We start from the raw sequence: 22654 nt of genomic DNA, 5'->3' as shown, positions 1-22654 counted from the left end.
AGTTGTGATTGATCTGGTGCGTTTAGTATACTTAAAAGAAATGTCTGATTGTTTGTTATGAATTATAGTCTATTTAAGCTGTTTATAAATAAATGTATGTGTGGTTGCTGTCACTGATTCACAATAGCTTTCCACATTAATCTGCTTTAGTACACTTGTCAGAAATTGCTCCATTATCCATTATATGCATTGCCATCTCTGCTATGTCAGCTTCAACTCATACCTAGAAGATGAATAACAGTCTCTTAAAAACGATGTAGATTACAATAGAACTATTCAAAACGGGAGAAGAGTATCACAGCTTTCACAGACACTCTGCTCAAGCATCAGATGAGATAGCACCAGGAAATGTTTCATTTATCAGGTGAAATCATGTAAAAGATAGTATCCTTGTTGGTTTTTACAGAATTTAACAAGTCATAGGAATTGCAAACTGTTACACAACCTTGAAAAATAGAAGTTAATACATCAGTTTGCCTCATTCAATAATAAAGAACAGCAATTGCACCGAATGCGATCTGTTGTCGCGTGGGAGAGGGATCTGCAACGCACCTTTATGAAGCGACAAGAACAAAACATCCTCCACTTTACATATAGATCGTCAATATGCACAAAAATGCAAGAGACCAATTACAAATTGGTCACCAGATGGTACAATACACCCGCAAAATTACAAAAGATCTGCCCATCCTCTTCAGATCATTGCTGGAGATGTCAGGGAGATCGGGGAACGATCTTCCACATCTTCTGGAGTTTTCCCACCTTGGAGCAATTCTGGAGGTCCATACAACATACGATACAGAAGTTCACTGAGCGCCCCATCCCGGCTGGCCCAGCCTTTTTCCTACTTCATGCTGCTGACATGTCATGTAAGACCTATAAAAAATCTCTAATCCGCCATTTATTGGATGCCGCAAAGGCTTGTATCACACTACGTTGGAAGTCCACACAACCCCCCGACTGTAGGCATGTGGCTCCAAAGAGTGGAGGAGATCAAAAAAATGGAAGGCCTAGTCCTTACGGCCTGTCACCAAAATTAACAATTTACCCGAACATAGTCCCTATGGAATATGTTCATATTCTCAGATGAAGGCAGGGCTCTACTGGAAAGCGGTATTACAGTCTAGGGCAGCTCCCCATTGGAGGGACTACCTAAGTCCAAGACCCAACTCAGGTGCCCCCCCTATTGTCCCCCACCTTCCCTCCCTCTTTCCTACCCCTCCTTTCCCATCTGGTCCCCGATACTTTGCTCATTTTGTCTTCTGCCCCCCCCCCCCCCCATCTGGTTTCTTACTGTTCTTTCTTACTGTTATTTCTTAATTGGGCATTCGGAGACTCAAGAGGTGTCTCCGAGTGCCCATATTGCTATGCTCCTACAATAAAATATGAAAACAGAGGCGGGACTCATAGAACCGTCCTGGAGTTCAAAGATCACTCTCAGTGGAGGGATGCAGTCAGCCTCTGCAAGAGAAATGGTTGTCTACATCTATGGACTCTCTCCACTTAGGAGAAACTGAAAGGCATAGATGAATACAATGGAAACCTCAGGGACTTTTTGTTCCCCTCTTTCTTATACATATTTTCTCCATATATGTTATGTTGTATATTTCATATATGTAGTTTTATTATATCTTCTGTACTTACTGTATTTGGATGTTGTATTCTGTGTTTCTCTGCCTTGCATATAAATAGAAGATTTGAAAAAAAAAAAAAACAGCAATTGCAATGGGAATCTAACTGGTCATCTTGCACATCAAAGAGTATAAGGTTTCTGCTTCATCCCTGAATCTCCTGGTTTTCTGCAGGTGGTACTACCATGTGTCCCTGCGGTTGTGACAGTGAGCAATCACTGCCAACCATTCACCTCTGGTAATGTAATCAGGCCTTTCATGCCTTATGCCTCTCCACTCTTAATTTAGCTGTCACTTTGATCAAACTCTAGGCAGAGAAGCATCAGGTAAAGCTAAGCAGAAAGGTCCATTGCCCAGGAAAATGGCCTTCAAATTTCACAGAAATTCACATCTATGAAGAAGAATTGCATAGGTTGAATGCAGACACTGCTCACTGCCCAATGCAGGTTTATTAGGGGGTGAACAATGGGGACTGAATGACTTCCAGCTGATGATCCTTGACTGGCAGTATTTGCTGGTGCCCCAGAGGATTACTATCTAATGTATGGGAACATCTTACAAATCACTGCATACATTTTCAGGTACAGCTGCCTTTCCAAACCCAATAGCACTGAAAGGTAAAGTGATGTGTCAGAAGTTAACTCTTGGTTAAGATGCTACACCCGCACTAGGTACAAGCTTAATAGTGCCAGTCGACCTATATAAGTAGTTATTAAATTGTGAAAATAATAAAGAACAAGTTTCAGAGCTGCTGCATTAGTGAAGGGGTAATGTAACCTAAGTGATTGAATAGCAAAGGATCAAGAGCTGCACTTACATCTTCTCCAAATACAATGTGTTCAAAATAAATACATGTCAACAAATTATAAATTCGCTATAGGGAAAGTTCATAACATCTTAATTCAAAAAAGTCACTAGTGCAAAATAAATGTCTCTGGGAAGAGCTTCTGAAGACACCCAGTGGGAGTGACGAAAAGTGCCAAGCAGGGACAAACAGTGACGTACTTCCGACATCTGAATTGCACGCCGACGCAGCAATTTGATTCTAGATTTAATGCTTATGATTTAGGCTACTATTGTGAGTGTATCCGTTTTTAAATTAAATTTTTTTTTAAATAAAATCTGAAACCGTACTGCACTATGGAGATCTCTTATGATTTTTCATGATATACTACATTGCAACTGATTTGATCACTGGAGGAGACAAGAGACGCAAGAATCCCATACCAGAATATTGACACAGACCTGTTATCTTGACTCTGAGAGTCGGTGAGTGGGGAGTGCAGGCGGGGAGTACAACTGAGTGGAATCTGTACCTATATTTCTACTTTGATCTGCACAATGGACTTTATTAATTACGTTTTTTCGTAGAGACATTTATTTTGCATTAGTCACTTATTTTTAGAAAGATTTTATGAATTTTCTGTATAGAGAATTTATGAATAATTTATATGTATTTATTTTGAACACATTGAATTTGGAGTATATGTAAGAGCAGTGCTTGGTCCTTTGCTATTCAAGAAGTTAACTCTTGTATTTGAGCTAAGGCAAAGAAATTAGAAAGTCAATGCTAAAATTACTAGGCTTGCTGGCAGCTGTTAGAAAAACAAATCTTGGAATGGCCTAGAAACAAAAATTAAAGGCAATAATTTGTGTTGGTTTTCTGTACACAAAACCATTTCCTGCTATTTTCTGCTGTTTACTGAATAATCCCATCCTCAGTCTGGCAGGGGGAGACTATTTGTATGCCTATACATTGTGTACCTACTTCTTAGCTGCTGACAATGAAAGCAGTAAAAAAAAAAAAAAAAAAAAAAAGCCGTTAAAATGCCATTAAATTCTGACTTATAATTTTTTTTCAAATATGCATTCTTAAAGTGATTGTAAACGGTCAAAAAAAAAAGAACAACAAACATGTCATATTTATCTGCTCTGTGCAATATTTTTGCACAGAGCAGTTCTGATTCTCCTCTTTTCCTGGCGCCTCTACCCCGCCAAGTGCCCTCCAAAGGCAAGCCATTTGTTATGGGGCACCTGTGCAGGCTTACACCCGAGCTACATATGTGTGTCCATAGATGCATAGAGCGTGGCTTGGCCCCGCCCCCCCACACTTCCTCCTCACTGGCTGTGATTTGACAGCAGTGGGAGCCATCATGGCTGAGCCTATAAGGAGGGAGAGAGCCAAGAGAGTTGCTACTCTTGTGCACATCACTGATCAAGATCAGGCTCAGGTAAGTATAATAGGGGGCTGGAAGGGAAGCTGCATACTGAAGGTTTTTTACTTTTAATTCAGATAATAGAGACTTTATAACTACTTTAATGCAAAAAGTATCTTCAACAGCTCTTCTGAAACTTCTATTTGATTGCTGTGATCTGATTTCCTGTTAGAGGGGGGGCTACATTTGATCTCCATGGCCCCACTGTATGTTGGAACACAGCCACCCTCTTTTGCTCACTCTCGAAATGGACTAGGGACTATGAGATATGTAGTGTGCAATGCATAAAGCAGTGTATATGACTGCAACTAAAATGCACTGCTTATTCCAAACAAAGAGGGGGAAAAGGAGATGTTGAGTTTATGGGGGCATGACAAGAAAACGGAAAAACGCAGTAAGAAACAGATGGATGGAAAATAGATTACAGGGCCATTGGGCAGTGGATGTGTATGGAATCTAACTCTCGCCAAACATTTCCTGCAGTGATCGACTCACCACCAGTAAATATTTGGTGAAGGTCACCTTCACTGCTTTATATATTTTCCCCAATGTGTGATGTTTGAGATGAGCAAACTGCATCATTTTACCAAGACAAATAAAAATACATCAGTGACTCTCCCAGAGGATTACTATAACGTTTCAAGCACAGATTTAATTATAGTGATTTATGACAGCAATTTTTATTTATCAAATATTAGGCTAGGTCTTGTTTTTACTAACTAGTGCATGTACAACTATATGCCTCTGACTGAAGATTATCAAAAATGTCACTTATCGAAGTGGATCTGAAGTCAAACAGTTAGGATATGCTATCGTTTCCCAAAACCCTTTAAAATAGCACTGAGACATTTAACTGCCTTCTCAGCGCAGTGTATATTTACATATAATTTTAGAGTTAGGACTGCAGATATTACTGGGGTGCCATGGAGTCACTCTGCAGCTTACGGATGTTTTTGCAAATGTGTGCAAACTAAACCCATGTTTTTTTAATGCATACTCATACACATGATCAGATTTTCCGAGGGGAAATGTGTGATGACAGGCTGTTGGCGGAAAATGTGTGTATGCTCCATCGGACAATTGTTGGCCAACTTTCCGTGGACAAATGTTGGATGAATAAAATTAGACATGCTATCTGCTAATGGAACTTAACCAAAAAGTGCATTCTATGCATCCAAAAATATAGAAAATATGCAGAATCAAATCATTATTCAACCAAAAAAATTATGTCAAAGCAATAACTCCAAGGCTAATGATAAATAACACATTATCTCCTCCGATTCTGCAACATGTCTGGTTGACAAATGGCCATTCAGAAACAAACTGAAAAGCGCAAATTGAAAATTGTGAAAAGAAAAGCGGGAATCAACACTCCCCAAACTTCTGCTAATTTCGAGTTAGTAAAAGGAGCCCAAAGGGTGGCGCTAAAGAACTGAAAAACCACGTAGTACGTCAGTACGTTCGTAATTGTTGGCCAACAATTGTGTGGTCATGTGTATGCAAGACAAGTTTGGGCCAACGTCCTTCAGACAAAAGGCCACAGTTTTGCTGGACAACAATCCGATCGTGTGTATGAGGCTTTAGACAGTATAATAAGGTTGCTTGCAGGCTTGTCGGTTTGGTTTTGTTTGACATGTTTTGCTCTTCCATGTGCTCCTTGCTGCAAAGGCCAGTTATAGATAGGGGCAGTGGCCATTTGTTTGTATAGATTCCCAAAACCCTTTAAAATGACATTGGGACACTTAGCTGCTGTCTCAGCGTAGTTTGTAAACCACATGTGGTTAATTGACAGCGTTGCTGTAAACTGTCCATTGCGTGTTTTTTTTTTTTTCCTATGCTGATTTAAATTAAGCTTCTGTGAAAAAACATTCCAAATTAAGCATTGCCCTAAAGATTAAGCTTCACCCACCCAGATTGGGGGGGGGGGGCAGGAATTGGTTTTCGGGTTGGGGTGGAGGGGGAGTTCCCAGTTAGTACTGTGTAGGCCGTTTTATTTGACGTGGTAACTTGCCAAACATGTTCACCAAACATTTGCGGCAGGTGTATCTTCCAGGTGCAGTTATTTTAATGAAAATGATTGATTCGCCACCAGTGAATGTTTGAAAATCACCTTCATTTGACTTGCATAGGTTATCTTCAAGTCTTGTACTACATCATGCCGGTCATTTAAATAGACATATTCTGTTCAATTACTTCATTTGAATTGGAGCTTTCAGTGCAGTAAACTTTAGATGTATTAGTAGGATCTTCAGATTACATAATCACATAAAAGAGATGTCAGTGATGTCATATTTTATACATCAGACTGCAAATAATAACCTCAAGCTTGCTATATAGTGCTGTGGGATAGGAAATGAGCCAATTAAATTAGTGGTGGGAAGAAGATTCTTGGAAGTCTTGTAGTCTGTTGCTGTGATACAATTAAACGATATCATAATTTTATTTTTGTTGACAATTATCAATGGTTGTAGATGGGGATTAACAAATGGCATTTATTAGCAACAGGCCAAACATTATTTTATGGCAGTTATATACAGTTCATATTATCACTGCAATGTTCACAACACTAGACTTACATTTAAAGTGGAATTGTTACTTTATCCTCTTAAATTTTATATTTCATATGTATATAATGTTCCTAGGTATTTCCGCTTAGATTGTATGACAAATAACGTCTGGGGTAAGATATGGTCAAGTATACCGTTTATTACTTGTTGGCAAATAATCAACTGAATGACTAAATACTTGAGTGGTGACAGTACACTTCAGTACACTTCTATTTCTGGGAAACAAAGGATGTGAATGTTTCATTTGCTCTCCAGTTACATTCTAGCAGTGCACTGATATCTGCATGATACATACTGTTACTATGTACAGCTATTTCTGTTAAACAGAAGCTGGTTGTCATAACACTTCTCACTACTAGTAAATTGTTACATGTCATGGTTTACAATGTTCTATACAGAAATCAACAAAGTTATTTTAAAAACAAGATTGTAGCAAATGAACACCAGGCACTTGCATAACATGCAATATTAATGTATTGTATTAATGTATACAATATTAAGTTTTTTAAATTAATTATTATTAAAATATTGTAGTAATGTATTAATATAAATGTAATAATTTTTTTGTTGTTGTTGAAAAATACACCTATACAGATCGCATTTATCAAGATTTAAATATTCGTATTCAAATGCAGATTGATAACATGCGCCCTGTACTTTTTTTTTTTTTTTTTTTTCAGTACACATTTTGGAACTTTGTACCGAAGAATTTATTTGAACAGTTCAGAAGAATAGCAAATTTTTATTTTCTTATTATTTTCCTTGTACAGGTAAGTAAAAAATTAAATAAAAAACACAACACATGACATGCTCAGAATGACAAAACAGCAGTTCAGAATACTTTCGGATGGTATTTACTGAATAGAATGTCTGTTTTTAAAATGTCATTGTTGGGGCAAAGACAATCTATACGAAATAAAACAAACTAAACAAAAAAAGTGTGTGTGTATGTATGTATGTATGTATGTATGTGTGTGTGTGTGTGTATATATATATATATGTATATGTATATGTATATATATATATATATATATATATATATATATATATATATATATATATATATATATATATATATATATATATATATATATATATATATATATATATAATGTGTGTGTGTGTGTATATATATTTTTTACCAAAAGTATTGGTAAAGCCTGCCTTTACACACACATTAACTCAATATTTTTGTTTTTGTGTTTTTATGTAGGGGTTAATAACTTGGAGGGGATGGTTATGAGATGCCCACTTGACTGGCACAAACTTCTTCAGGGACACTTCAACTATATACATAGTCTATATATACACTATGTTCCTCCCTCCTGCACAAAGCCTGCTTGCAGATCCACTGTAGTGTCACCCTAGGAAAAATCTATAGCAAAGGCCCTTTACTGGCAGGGACTGTGAGGCCCTTTACTTGAAAACAATAGGGGAACACCACTAGCACTTTCACTATACATCAGTGGTCACTGCTCACAGCACCACCTCTTTGAGGCTCTGCCAGCTCACCTGGCTGCAGCAGCCCCTTTCACTGGCCCTCTTGGCTACATCCCACAATCCTCCCAGACTACACACTCACCAGCCCACGCAGCTGACTTCTCCTGGAGACCTCCTGGATGTGCTCGCTGGCTCTTGCTGTCCTCACTCTTGCTCCTGTGCCTCTGGACAGGACTCCTTTGTGTGTTGCAAGAGGATACCTTCAGCACCCGAGGCCTGAAGTCACCCCCCTCCTCCAGACTAAGGGGTTACTCTCAAGGGCCACCAACAGCCGCCTCAGCACTCCATCTCCAGCTTACACCAAACTCCACTGCCCCTACTGGCCTGACCCTAAGTAATTCTGAGGGATTCAGAAGGACTGAACCTGTCCAGCATGTCCAGTGTTGGGCAATTCAGGAGGCACTGTCACATCGGATAGAGTGAGTGAATCTCATGCTGTCTTATAACCCTTAGTGTTGGGTATTTCCCTTTACTCCCTCGTTGAAATGGAGCGGTGGGAGAACAAGTAAAGATAAGTACATGCTGTTGGGAGTACATGAAGGTTATAATGTCCCTTTTACTTTTCCCTGCATTGTCAATGTGTTTTAAGTTGTCCAAAGCCTGTGGGCAACACTTTTAAGATAGCACATGCACCTATATTTCTGAATACTGTACATCTAGGAGAATAGTGTGCTTTTTCTGTAGTAAGTGGATTTTTTTTTTCATTTTTGCAATAAATCGAATTTTGTGGACCTTGAGTTGTGGATAAATCTATAGATGTCAGTGCGCATATCTCATGTTAATGATTCCTGTAAAGCAGGTGTTGTCTCCTGAATTTCCATTTTATCAGGCATAAATGCTTCTAAAATTGGAACATTTAAAATCATTATCTAGTTGTCTTTTTGAGTAACTGTTCCATAAACAATAAAGTGATTGTTTTTCATTGTTCCTTGCTGGACCAGCCTGTGATCTCTAATTATTGTCTCTGAGGGTTTGTTGCAGAATTGTAGGGTCTCTTGAGATAGTTTTAAGCCAGCAATAAATTAAGCAAAATTTGGTGGGTTCAACAGGGAATTTCAATCCATGTATGGGCACCCTGGTTGTACAGAAGTCGATCCCCTGATTGACTTCTGTTCAACCAGCCTGCTGGGTTTTCCCTGACTGATCAGTGCTACTGGCTATAGCTGGCAACACTGATCTTTGTATTCTGACTAAGGGGATGGGTCCCTGCTGTCAGAACACAATAGCACAGTGGGGAGGATTCCCTCATCCACATCAAATGTCGGGGAAAACTGACAGGCTGGTTGTAGACAAGTCAATCAATAGATCGACTTGTCTACAACCAGCCTTACACGGATCGAAATTCGGCTGTCCCTGCTTAACCGTCCCAATTTCAATCCATGGATAGTGGTTGTAAACCCTAAAGGTTTTCACCTAACTTCATTCTTTCTGTGCTGCACCTGCCCCCAGACCCCCCTTTTTTCTTAACTAAACCCGATCTAGCAATGTGCACGAGCGAAGCCACTCCAGCTGCTGTCTCTCTCCTCATTGGACAGATTGATAGCAGCAGGAGACATTGGCTCCTGCTGCTGTCAATCAAATCCAGTGACACAGGAGGGGGGGGCGGGGCTGAGTCCCGCTGTCTGTGTCAGTGGATACAGCAGTGGAACATGGGAGCGGGTGCCCCCATGGAAAGCATCTCTCTGTGGAGGTACCCGATGTACAGGAGGGGCCTGAAGCGCCGGTGGGGTACCCCAAAATAAGTGGACTGGGGCTGCTCTGTGCAAAATGATTGCACAGAGCAGTTAATTTTTTTTTTAATGAAAACAAAACTTTCGTTTTACAAACCCTTTAAGCTAAATTACACTTCTCATCCCTACGTAGAAGGTAACTCTATTCTCTGTACAACAACACACCAGAAGTGTGGGGTGGGGACCACCTTTGTGTTTCTGCACTAAATACAAGACCCTAAAAAGTGGTTGTTTCTAAATCAATTTAAAACTAGCAAGAAAAACGTGTGCCTGGATGACACAATACTCTGAACAGCACTAAAATTCCCCAGCACCAAATTCTGCTAAATGAAAGTCTGGGACATTTTTTGGGGGATTTCCAGTGAATGCCCTTCTTCCTTGTAAGTTATAGGTTGGATTGAGCAGCATTTTTGTTTGTTCTGTGAACTTTAGTTTGTGTCTTTTATAATTAACATTTTCCTTCATTACAGCTTTAAATTGTTGTTTTATCTCTCTAACTATACTATGTATTAATTATATGTAATTGTGCTTTGCAGCTCATTATTGACACACCAACTAGTCCGATCACCAGTGGTCTACCACTTTTCTTTGTAATCACTGTGACTGCAATTAAACAGGTAACTAATATTTATCATATTTTAATTCAGAACTCCAATTTAAATAAATGAGTTTATAAATGACTCCATTGTTTATTTCTGTTTAGGGCTATGAAGATTGGTTAAGGCACAAAGCTGACAATGCAATGAACCAATATTCTGTCCATGTCATCCAGCATGGAAAACTTGTCCGAAAACAAAGCCAGAAACTAAGAGTAAGTCCAAGTGCAGTATACCGATTGCATGCTTCATAATCTGGTGCACTTCATTGCACCAATCACCACAGGTCTATATTATAAAGGTGGGAGGCAAGAAAAATATATTTGTTTCAGATTTCCTCTGTCGCATATTAAGCCATCTATAAACATAAGCTGGTCGTCAGACTATCTGATCACAACAGATGGCAAGCACATATCAAAAAGGGGGATAAAAGATTCTTACTAGGTGGTATAGACCACCAAAAGTGTTACATCAAATATACCCCCAGACATAAGAGACATGTTGGAGATGTCGTGGAGCGGAGGGAACATTATTACATATTTTTTGGGAATGTCCAAAAATTAGAGTGTTCTGGGATATGGTAGCTGATACTATTGTAAGGATTACAGGAATTGACCTGGGAGATAAACCGGCAACTTTTTTGTTGCTGGATATTACAATGGCAATAGAAAGATTCAAAAATTCTTTGCTGAGACACTTATTGATAGCAGCAAGGGCAAGTATTCTGGTTCTGTGGAAAAAAAGCAGCCCTCCAGCTAGAGCACAGTGGTTTCAGAGAATTGCAGAAATCCAACAAATGGAAAATGTAACAATGACAATGAGAGATCAAGATGAGAAATATCAGAAGATTTGGGCCCAATATCTAAATTATAGAGAGAGTACGATGTAAAACATTTGAAATATGGTAGAGCTGGCGGGTCGTGAGGGGGGGGGGGGTGAAGGGGGGGATTATTATGAAAATTCTTTTTTTTTTTTTCTTTTTTTTTTTGGGGAGGGAAGGGTGAGGGATGGGGGAGGATGACGTGGAATTGAGGTATGGATTGAAATATTAAGATATAGCTGTTAAAGAAGTTGTAGATATATAACGAAATGTAATGTGAAATCTATGGAAAGAAAAGATGAAAAAATAAAGAATTTATAAAAGAGGTCTTTTTACAATTTCGCACTGCACTGCTTTAACTGGTAATTGCGCGGTCATGCAATGTTGTACCCAAACGAAATTTGCGTCCTTTTCTTCCCACAAATAGAGCTTTCTTTTGATGGTATTTGATTGCCTCTGCGATATTTATTTTTTACGATATAAAAGGAAAAAGACTGAAAATTAAAAAAAAAAAAAAAAAAAAAGATATTTTATACTTTTTGTTATAAGAAAAATTGATTAAACTAAAGTTTATTCATACATTTCAGCCAAAATATATTCAGTCACATGTCTTTAGTAAAAAAAAATGTCAATAAGCGTATATTTATTGGTTTGCGCACATTACAGTTCATTTTCTGGAATTTACATAGCTTTTAATTTATGACTGCCTATCTCATTTATTGAGGTGCTAAAATGGCAGGGCAGTACAACCCCCCCCCCCCAATTGACCCCATTTCGGAAAGTAGACACCCCAAGGAAATTGCTGAGGGGCATGTTGAGCCCATTGAATATTTTTTTTGTCCCAAGTGATTGAATAATGACACAAAAAAAAAAAAAGTTTACAAAAAGTTGTCCCTAAATGATATATTGCTCACACATGCCATAGTTATATGTGGAATTGCACCCCAAAATATATTCTGCTGCTTCTCCTGAGTACGGGGATACCACATATGTGGGACTTTTTGGGAGTCTAGCCGAGTACGGCACCCCGAAAACCAATCACTGCCTTCAGGATTTCTAAGGGTGCAAATTTTTGATTTCACTCCACTACCTATCACAGTTTCGAAGACCATAAAATGCCAAAATAGCACAAAACCTCCCCAAATGGCCCCATTTTGGAAAGTAGACACCCCAAGCTATTTACTGAGAGGCATGTTGAGTCCATGAAATATTTTATATTTTGCCACAAGTTGCAGGAATATTACAATTTTTTTTTTTTTGCACAAAGTTGTCACTAAATGATATATTGCTCACACATGCTATGGGCATAAGTGAATTTACACCCAAAAATAAATTCTGCTGCTTCTCACGAGTACGGGGATACCACATGTGGGGGACTTTTTGGGAGCCTAGCCACGTACAGGACCCCGAAATCCAAGCACTGCCTTCAGGATTTAAATATAAAACGCTACCAAAAAAACTGTTAGCGATCGCAGGGATCAGGCCTGACTCTGCGAATGCTGCAGTTATGTGTTTAGTGTTTTGTAAGTGACAGTGATCGATCGATACTGCACTTGGGTGGGCTGGGCAGAGGGGCAAAACGCAGGTGCTAGCAGGTATCTGGGCTGATCCCGCTAACAATGCGTTTTTTTTGGAACCCCAAACTGCTGGGGACGCTAGTATAGATCTGATCAGATCAGATATTGATCTGTACAGATACTATACCACTACGGGAGGTGTATGCTTTGCGCGTGGGTGTTAGCGGTACTGGCACTAACCTAGCACTGCCTGGGGCGACGCAGACCCTGACCCTAAAACCTAATTGATATCACCCGCCGGGTGATCAGGGGGTTAAACCTTTATTGGGTAATAAATGGTGGGTGTCTTGATGCTATAAAAAGCAAACTAACTAACCAGAGTCACCCGCAACACTTATACGGTGATCACTGGTGAAAGGGTTAACTAGGGGCAATCAGGGGGTTAAAATCTTTATTAGGTAGTATATGGGGGTCCCTGACGCTATATAAAAACCTTTTTTTGGGTAATATATGAGGTTACCTAGCGCTATAAAAACCTGGCGGTGAACCTAAAAAAATAACTAGCTACCTAGCGGCACCAGTGACACTAATGCAGCGATCAGAAAAACGATTGCTTAGTGACACTGGCAAAAGGGGGTGAAAGGGTTAACTCTAGGGGCAATCAGGGGGTTAAACCTTTATTGGGGGGTAGGGGGCTACCCTGGACCTAACACTAACTGCCCTGACAGTTTTTACTGTCACAACTGACACTAAATGCACTAATCAGTAAATAAATGATCACTGCAATCAGTGACACTGTGACTGGGGGGGGGGTGGGGGATCGGGGGTAATTTGTGTGCCTATGTGTACCTACGTGTCAGTGTAGTGTTGGTGCACTTACTATTGTGTTCTCCTCGCAGTCCGGTCAAAAAGACTGCCCCGAGGAGAATAGCATCACTTCCTCCCTGCCTGTGTTTACACTACACAGGCGGGGGAAGCTTCTCATTCGCCAGGAGCGATCGAGAGGGGATGGCCAGAAACCAACGGCCATCTCCTCATCCCGGATCGCTCCTGAAGCGAAACGGACCGCCACATCCAGCGGGAGGGGGTCCGATCGGACCCCCCACCCACTGGAAGGCAAGCACGTACATGTACGTGCTTGTGCCTGTCGGTGCCATTCTGCCGACGTACATTGCCATGCGGTGGTCCTTAAGTGGTTAATACGAAAGGTTTCTCTATATGATGTAGGATTAAGTCTGTTAACCAAGTATATATACCTAAACAGATGTCCACGCAATTCCAAACAATAACTATTCGCAACATCAGTTGGCCAGGATTAGTCCTAAGCTCTTGTACACACGGTCGGACATTCCGACAACCAAATCCGTCAGATTTTGTCCGACGGATTTTGTCCGAAAGTGGTGTTGCATACACACGGTCGGACAAAGTTGTCAGAAAATCCGATCGTTCAGAACGTGATGACGTTATTTCGTTAAGACGGGACTACGTTCAGGTTAGTAGCCAATAGCTTTGGTCTAGGAATTTGATCTGAGCATGCGTAGCCCAGCTCTAAAACTTTGTTGGTCAGATATTCCGATGGAAACAGTCCGATGGATCGCACACACGGTCGGATTATCCGACAACACGGTCCCATCGAACATTTTCCATCAGAATGTCTGACCGTGTGTACAAGGAACTAAAACTAAAGGCACAACTTTTTTTTTTCATGTTGGATAGAGTATGGAGGGTTATAACCCCATTCAGTTTTTGTTTTGTTTTTTTGTTTTTTGCTATATGTGTCAGATTGCGGAGATTTCCCTTTACTTCTGTTCCGTAGACAAAACAAGTGATACGAAATCCCTCCAAAGTGCAGGAATCCCCATTGGACGATTTCCCCTCTATTAATCATCTGGTGTCAACCCAGAATTTGGGATTTTAATTTACTTTCACTTTCGATGATAACGGTAAACAAAACAAATACAGGTATACCCCACTTTTAAGTACATAATGGGGTTTATTTACTAAAGCTGGAAAGTTCAAACTCAAGCTCACTTCTTCATAGAAAGCAATTAGCTTCTAGGTTTTATTACCAAAGCTTATTTGAACAAGCTGGGGTTAGAAGCTCATTGGTTTCTATGCAGAAGTGAGCCTGATTTTGCACTTTCCAGCTTTAGTAAATAAACCCCATTGTGTACTTAAAAGTGGGGTACGCCTGTAGAGAGGTTAAATCTCTGTAACGGGGGCATGAATAGCAATAAAACCCAAGTTTTCTAATCCATTTCCACTCTATCCAAAACTGGAAAAGTTTTGCTTTAGGTACATTTTAAGATTGTTAGAAGTCAATAGACATGCCACCATTTTGCAATCCAGTTGTTACTGGCCATATTAGGCATCAATCTTTTAATAGCCCTAGAAGAGAGCTGATCGGAAAACAGAATTCATTTTTTGAGTATAAAAAATAGCATTATTTAATTTTTTTTGTTTTGAACAGAATGGAGATGGATTAGAACATCTGTCAGTTTTTATTGCTGTATGTGCCCCCATTAGGGAGATTCCCCCCTCTCTATTTGTCCTATTTACCATTATCATTGAAAGTTAAAGAAAAAGAAAATCCCAAAGTTTGGATTTTCTCCAGAAAAGTAATAGAGGTAAAATCTTCCAATGGGGACACTAGTTCTGGTGACCTGGGGTTCCCAAGGGATTCCCTTAATTTGCAGGGAATTCATCTCACTTCATGGTTTGGCTGTGAGACAGGAAGTGATGTTAAATCTCCGCAATGGAACATTTATGGTGAAATAAATCTGATGGGGGTTAGAACCCTCCCTTGTTCTCTAAAGAAAAAAAAAAAAAGTTTTGCCTATAGTTCTATTTAACAAAACTACAGGCATACATCACTTTCAAGTACACAATGGGGTTTATTTACTAAAGCTGGAAAGGGCAAAATCAGGCTCACTTCTGCATGGAAACCAATGAGCTTCCAAGTTTTATTACCAAAGCTTAATTGAACAAGCTGGGGTTAGAAGCTCATTGGTTTCTATGCAGAAGTGAGCCTGATTTTGTACTTTCCAGCTTTAGTAAATAAACCCCATTGTGTACTTAAAAGTGGGGTATGCCTGTATTAGATGTTTTTGGTTCTTTACATTGTATGTCAAAATAATTAAAAAGATTTGACAGGTACATTTCCTCTGTTGAGAATTGGAGGGCGTTTACAATTACTGTCATTTTTTTTTTTTACAGCTCTCTAATTGTAAAAATATGCAAACTGTATTAATAGTAACAATTTCACTAAATATGCAACAAATAGCAAATAAGAAGATGTACCATCATCAGTTAAATACTTATGTAAGGAAGATCGCCTCCCTCAAATGTAGAACCCGGTGGGGGGAAGATATTGGAGACCTAGATGGGGATCAATGGGACATGGCTTTGGAATCAATACCTGCAGTATCCATCTGTCTCAGCCACTCATAAACTGTCACAATTGTTTATTCTGCATAGAGCTTATTGAACACCAATACAACTCCATGGTTGGGGCCGGAGAGACTCCCCCCTATGTCCAAAACGTAAAGTACATCAGGGGGATTTTATACACTTGCTTTGGAGATGCCCAAAACTCCACCGATACTGGGCGGAGGTATCCCTATGTATTTCTAGATTGCTCAGAAACCAGTACCCCTGAACCTCCAGTTGTACCTGCTAGGGGCAATTGATGTGGAGATGTACGCAAAGGGAATGTATTACGTAATTACCAGGTTGCTGTATCTAGCTAGGAAAAGTAAAGGAAAATACTGGATAGCATCTACAGTTCGCACAGGGAAACAATGGATCACTTATGTTAATTCACTTCTTCTTATGGAGCGACTAGCCTACAGCCACAGGAAGGCTGTGAGAAAATTCAATCTTCTTTGGTAGCCATGTCTGGATGATCCCAGCCTTGCTCTACCACAACTGGTGATGGACAGGCTCCTGCAGCAGAGGCCTGCCCCTGATATCAGATCGCAAGTGCTGGTTGGTGTTTTATTTGAAAAATCACAATATCTGTATTGCCTTCTGTCATTCAAGATCAGCCTGACTGTTTAAGAAAAAAAAAAAAAAAAAAAACAGGAACTTTAGCACAATAAAAAAAAAAAACCTTTAAAAAATGACACTAAAGTAAAGTAATTCATTCCTTCCAAAAACTGATTAGTCATTGATTAAAGGCTAGAGTCTGACCCTTATTAGTAAGAACAGGAGTATCTTTTATGCAATCCCTGAAGTGCAATCATTAACGTTTAATGGTTCATGGCATATTTTAGACTTATGTAAGTTACTTTACCTTCAAGGTTGGGGACATTGTAATGGTGAAAGAAGATGAAGTTTTTCCATGTGATATGATCTTGCTTTCCTCAAGTAGAGAAGATGGGACATGTTTTGTAACAACAGCAAGTTTGGATGGAGAATCCAGCCACAAAGTGAGTTCAAATGTCTCCATTTTTAATGTAATGTTAATTGTATTTGTGGCACCCTATGTAAATATGTTTTTGTAGTGTTGGTTGTGAAAGGTAAACAGGTTTTGTATTGCTATCAGTGTATGCTATAGGATGTGAATATCTTCCCAGTGCTAAACCTTTCATCCAGTTTCTAAATGGCTGGATTTGTAAATTGCATAAACCAGAGTTAAGGAATAGTAGTGGTAAAAAAGCATTTGTGGGTTTAACTAATATTTTTTTTGCATAATTCTCCTTTAAGGGGTGTGTCCTATGCCTTCATACATTTGCTAATAGGTGTCCCTCGTTCCCATCTCGTAAAAGTTTTGTCTGGAGTTCTACTTTAAATACTCTACACAAATACGTGGGTCTATTTCACGTCCTGTAAACTGAAAATAACAGACCCTAGAGCAATATAAAGCACAAAGGGTCATGTGACATAAAATAAATGAATCATTTCACTCCGGCAGGGTATACACGAACTTCCCCTGGTTTCAGTGGTTATACCGGGATGATGCCTGCAACTACATGCATCATCCCAGTATTGATCTTTTCAGCCAGCGATTCTCAACAAGGCAGAAGTGATCTGATTGGCTAATTAGCCACTCGATCACTTCTACGGGTGGTGGAAAGTGGACCCACCCCCCTCCAACCACCGCTACACCCCCCCCCCCCCCCCAGGCTTTCCGGTCCCATCGCAGAGGCTGGGAGCGATCTGGTGATTGCTGCCCTGTACAGGGAGAGAGGAACTGACGTTGTCCTTCTCTCTCTGTAACCCTGGAAATCGGGAGCGGCGAGTAGTTTGTCACTTCCGGTTCCGCCCCTTTGTTTACCTGGCCACCAGCAGCCAGGTAAGTAGCCGATAAGACCGATCTGTGTCTGATCGGCTATATGGGAGGCCAGAATAGGTAGGCTAGATGAGATAATTCTAATAGAGCAATAATTCTAGCATTAGACTGTGCAACTCTAAATTGGTAACCTGTAAAGGGGTTTAAAGCATCACCTATGGAGAATTTTAAGCACCGTAGTTTGTCTCCATCCCACGGGCAGATGCAATTTTAAAGCATGACATGTTGGGTATCTATTTACTCGGTGTAACATCATCTTTCACATTGTACATAAAAATTGTGCTAACTTTAGTGTTTTTTTGTTGTTGTTTTTATTCATGAAAGTGCTTTTTTTTTCCACAAAAAATTGTTTGAAAAACTGCTGTGCAAATACCGTGTGACATAAAGAATTGCAACACCCGCCATTTTATTCTATAGGATCTCTGCTAAAAGAATATAAATAAATAAATAAATATATATATATATATATATATATATGTATGTGTGTGTGTGTGTGTGTGTGTGTATATATATATATAATGTTTGGGGTTTCTAAGTAATTTTCTATCAAGTAGATTTTTACTTGTAGGAGCGCGAAGTGTCAGAAATGGCCCAATGTTATGAAGTGGTTAACTTTTCCTCGCTTTGGGCCTATACTGTATGTCATCTTTAATTTTTCTAGGCCTCATTTGCTTATTGTAACAACTCTTGTTGGGATGCTGCTTTGTCTCTATCTTTGTCTCCATTTGATCTCATATCTAATATAAAAGTAGATTAGTAGATTTATTTTGGAGTAGAATCATCCTTGAATGCTAATAAACATAGTTTACAATTACAGTCAAATATAGATTTTACTGTAGCATATTACGGTCCTGGGCCACAGTAGACACATACACACAATCTAACAACATTATTCCTTTTTATTGGCAGTACCTGTAGAAGAGCATGTTTTTAAAGTTTATGTACATGCATTATTTTTAGTTTTGGATAAGGGTAAGGTAGCGTTAGACCCTCTGCCACATTTTGATTGCAGTCTGTTTACCTCCTAAGGGGGGGGTTTATTCCTCCTTTTGGCCTGGTGGTAAATGGGTTGCCCTAGGGGTGCATGTCAATGCAGGAAAGACACGTGCAGGAGTGTAAAGGAAAAAAGGGGGGAAAAAGGCCCTCCTTTTCCTCATGATATCTGAGGCAGCGGTAATTGTCTTAAATATATCCCAATAGTTTTGAAAATGGGATAAATTCATAGGCTAGCATGAGTTACCCAATAAAATTATATAAATTTGAAATTTAATATAGGATAGGTCAGTTAAAAATCAGTTAACCCCCCAATGAATGCATGTATACTGCAAAATACCCCTATAAATAGGGGCTACTGGTTATGGACCATAGACAGTTGCCAGAAGAAAGTGAAGAGTAGAGCTACCCACCCCCCTCTCCCTTGTCGTGGCTTTTTTAATGTGGTTCAGATCTTTGTCTTTAGGGTAAGTTTGTTTTGATTACTCAGAAGAGAGCATATTATTAAGCCTGAGCCGTAGTGGCTGGGTTTATTTATTTATCTATACTTTTAGAGCCGGTTCACACAGGGGCAGCACGACTTGCAGCACGACTACCTCAGGCGAACCGCACACAACTTAAGCGGCGGCTTTCAAAATGACTTCTCTATAGAAGTCAATGCAAGTCACCTGAAGTCGCCCCAAAAGTAGTACAGGAACCTTTTTCTAAGTCAGACTTGAGTCGCTCCTATTAGAACGGTTCCATAGTACTGAACGGTTCTTGATTTGTCAGGCGGCTAAGTCGCCTGACAAGTCGCCCCTATGTGACCCGGCTCTTAAGTTATGTGATAATAAAATTATTTGTAAATATTTTAGAAAATATATTAACCTCTTAAGGACCAGCCTCGTTTTGAGATTTTGGTGTTTACATGTTTAAAACAGTTTTTGTTTTTTTGCTAGAAAATTACTTAGAAAAAAAACAATATATAATGTTTGGGGGTTCTAACACCCTAGAGAATAAAATGGCGGTCATTGCAATACTTTTTTTCACACCGTATTTGTGCACTTTTTTTTTTAGAAGAAAATCACTTTTTTGAATAAAAAAATATGACAACTGTAAAGTTAGCCCATTTTTTTTTATATTGTGAAAGATAATGTTACGCAGAGTAAATTGATACCCAACATGTCATGCTTCAAAATTGTGCCCGCTCATGGAATGGCGTCAAACTTTTACCCTCAATTTCCATAGGCAACGTTTAAGAAATTCTACAGGTTGCATGTTTTCAATTACAGAGGAGGTCTAGAGCTAGAATTATTGCTCTTGCTCTAACGATTGCAGCGACACCTCACATGTATGGTTTGACCACGGCTTTCACATGCGGGCGCTACTCACATATGCGCTTGCTTTTGTGCACAAGCTCGTTGGGACGGGCCGTTTTAAAAATGTATTTTTTTTCTTATTTATTTTACTTGATTTTATTTATTTTTACACTGTTTAAAAAAATAAAAAAAATTGGATCACTTTTATTCCTATTACAAGAAATGTAAACATCCCTTGTAATAGAAAAAAGCATGACAGGTCCTCTTAAATATGAGGTCTGGGGTCAAAAAATCCTCAGATCTCATATTTGGACTTAAATGCAAAAAAAAAATGTAATTTGAAAAAAATCACATTGAAAAAATTTGCCTTTAAGAGGTATGGGCGGAAGTGACGTTTTTACGTCAGTTCCACCCTGCAGTGTCATGGAGATGGGTGGGGGCCATCTTACCCTCACTTGTTTCCATGTACAGCAAGTGAGCAAGTGAGGATGCGATCACCTCCACTGCTGCCGACGGCTCTGGTAAGCAGCTGAGGGCACTGGATCGGGGTGGGAGGGGGGGGGGGGGGCCTCTCCCGCCACCAATAAAAGTAATCGCTTGGCGAATCCGCCACAGAGACCACTTTGTAGCCGACCACTGGCCAAACACAGTGATACCGGGGTTATGGAAGCTAACTGATGCCACAACAATGATATCCGTCCCCAAAGTAGGACGTACATCGGTTTTGGCGGTAGGCAAGTGGTTAAACCAATAAAAACAGCCGCGGTCAAAATATTTCTCCAATAAAATATTTTATTTCAAATTGCTTGTCTGGTTTTGAATTTATTATATATACAATATAAAATGGCTGCTGCCATGAAAAAAAACACGATTGTGAAAAGCGCCTTCCCGCTATGCTCAGGTGTGAATGGGGCCTAACGTCTGTTACTATATTATCTCTCAAAGAACTGTCATTTTCGTGTTCTATCATTTAAAAGGTGACCAAATATCTGAAATTTAGTTTGCAACAAAGATTACAGAATACATATTTACCTGGAAATAAAATGTGTATAACATTTGCATTTCTATTCCCCATACTAGACATATTATTCTGTCCAAGATACAAAAGCCTTTTACCATGAGCAAGATATGGAAACTCTGCATGCCACCATTGAATGTGAACAACCTCAGCCTGATCTTTACAAGTAAGAATAAAAATTTCTAAGGAAGATGAGCCATTCAACTGTATCAAAGAAGCTTCAGAACACATTGGAACTGTGTAGCTGTAGTTAATATTTGGTACATTATGCACAGGAAAGTGTCAATTTCGATCCTCCAAGTAGAACGTTAGCAAACTATTCTAGTTTTGGATAGAGTGAGAAGATTTTTTTTTTCTGCTGCCTTGTTTACAATTGTCCCGGTGCACAGTGTGTCGGATGGGAAATGTAAAATGATATGGTTGTCACCAAAATGAAGCTAGAATGCCAATCTCCCATTGCATACACCTATTTTGTTGACAACTTTCCCAGAGACAGCAGGGACCATTCAGATTGCGCAGCGTGACTCACTCCTGCATGCGCAGTAGGAAACCAGGAAGTGAAGCCTGATTCACTTCCTGATTCCCTCACCGAAGATGGAGGCGGCAGCATCCGAGGACTGAGGGACGGGTCGCCCTCGAGTGCCGACATCGAGGGCGCCCTGGACAGGCAACTGTCCTTAAAGAGGGATTCCACCCAAAAAAAATTAAAAGCCAGCAGCTATAAATACTACAGCTGCTGACTTTTAATAAACGGACACTCACCTGTCCCGGGTTCCAGCGATGCCGGCAGCCGAGGCCGATCGACCCTCGGCTGCTGCCACCACCATTCTAGGTGAGGGAATCAGGAAGTGAAGCGAATCTGCTTCACTTCCCGGTTCCCTACTGCGCATGCGCGAGTCGCGCAGCGCAATAGGAATTCTCCGCGCTTTCTCTGAGACCCGTGTGTGTCCCAGCAGACAGCGCAGCAGGACAGAAAATGGCGTAGACTCCCACGGGAGTCTATGCCCGGAAGTGGGTGTAAATACCTGTCTTTGACAGGTATCTCCACCCCCCTCCCCCCTGAAAGGTGCCAATTGTGACACCGGAGGGGGGGAGGGTTCCGATCAGCGGAGGTTCCACTTTAGGGTGGAACCCCGCTTTAATTTAAAAGTCAGCAGCTGCAAACAAACCAAACTGCTTATATTGTGAAGTTATTCATTCCAAAGGCCCTCAAAGATCATGACAAAAAACTCTAAAGTGAGATTCCAGTCTAGTTCTAATGGCTTAGAAATGCCTGCTGTGTGTTTACACATGTTGTGTAGCCTGGTAGGCTACCAAGATTGTGTATTTAAAAAATCTGTAATTTCAATGGCCCTGTTATGAACTGTGAAGATGAATTTAGCCTTATTCACATGAGGCAATTGCATATGTGCCCCCTGCAAGACCATGTTTTACTGGCATGGGGATGCACAGGTACTGCGTGCATCCTCGTGCTG

General features: G+C 40.0%; 1 protein-coding gene across 6 annotated transcripts in view; it reads left to right on the top strand.

Moving 5' to 3' along the window:
• Positions 1-22654, top strand: part of ATP11A (ATPase phospholipid transporting 11A) — a 241603-nt gene that overhangs the window by 115259 nt on the left and 103690 nt on the right. For all 6 annotated transcript variants that reach the window (XM_077482875.1, XM_077482874.1, XM_077482876.1 and 3 more), the window contains exons 3-7: positions 7095-7184; positions 10181-10261; positions 10348-10455; positions 16879-17007; positions 21242-21345. In XM_077482875.1, coding sequence (XP_077339001.1) covers positions 7095-7184; positions 10181-10261; positions 10348-10455; positions 16879-17007; positions 21242-21345 — 512 coding nt within the window. The remainder of the gene's footprint in view (positions 1-7094; positions 7185-10180; positions 10262-10347; positions 10456-16878; positions 17008-21241; positions 21346-22654) is intronic.

The sequence above is a fragment of the Lithobates pipiens genome, unplaced genomic scaffold (assembly GCF_037356315.1).
Source record: "Lithobates pipiens isolate NorthernLeopardFrog02 unplaced genomic scaffold, aLitPip1_a1.2 Scaffold_16, whole genome shotgun sequence".
Classification (NCBI taxonomy): Eukaryota; Metazoa; Chordata; class Amphibia; order Anura; family Ranidae; genus Lithobates; species Lithobates pipiens.
The sequence above is the reverse complement of the archived record's forward strand: the minus strand, read 5'-3'. Positions and strand labels throughout refer to the sequence as shown.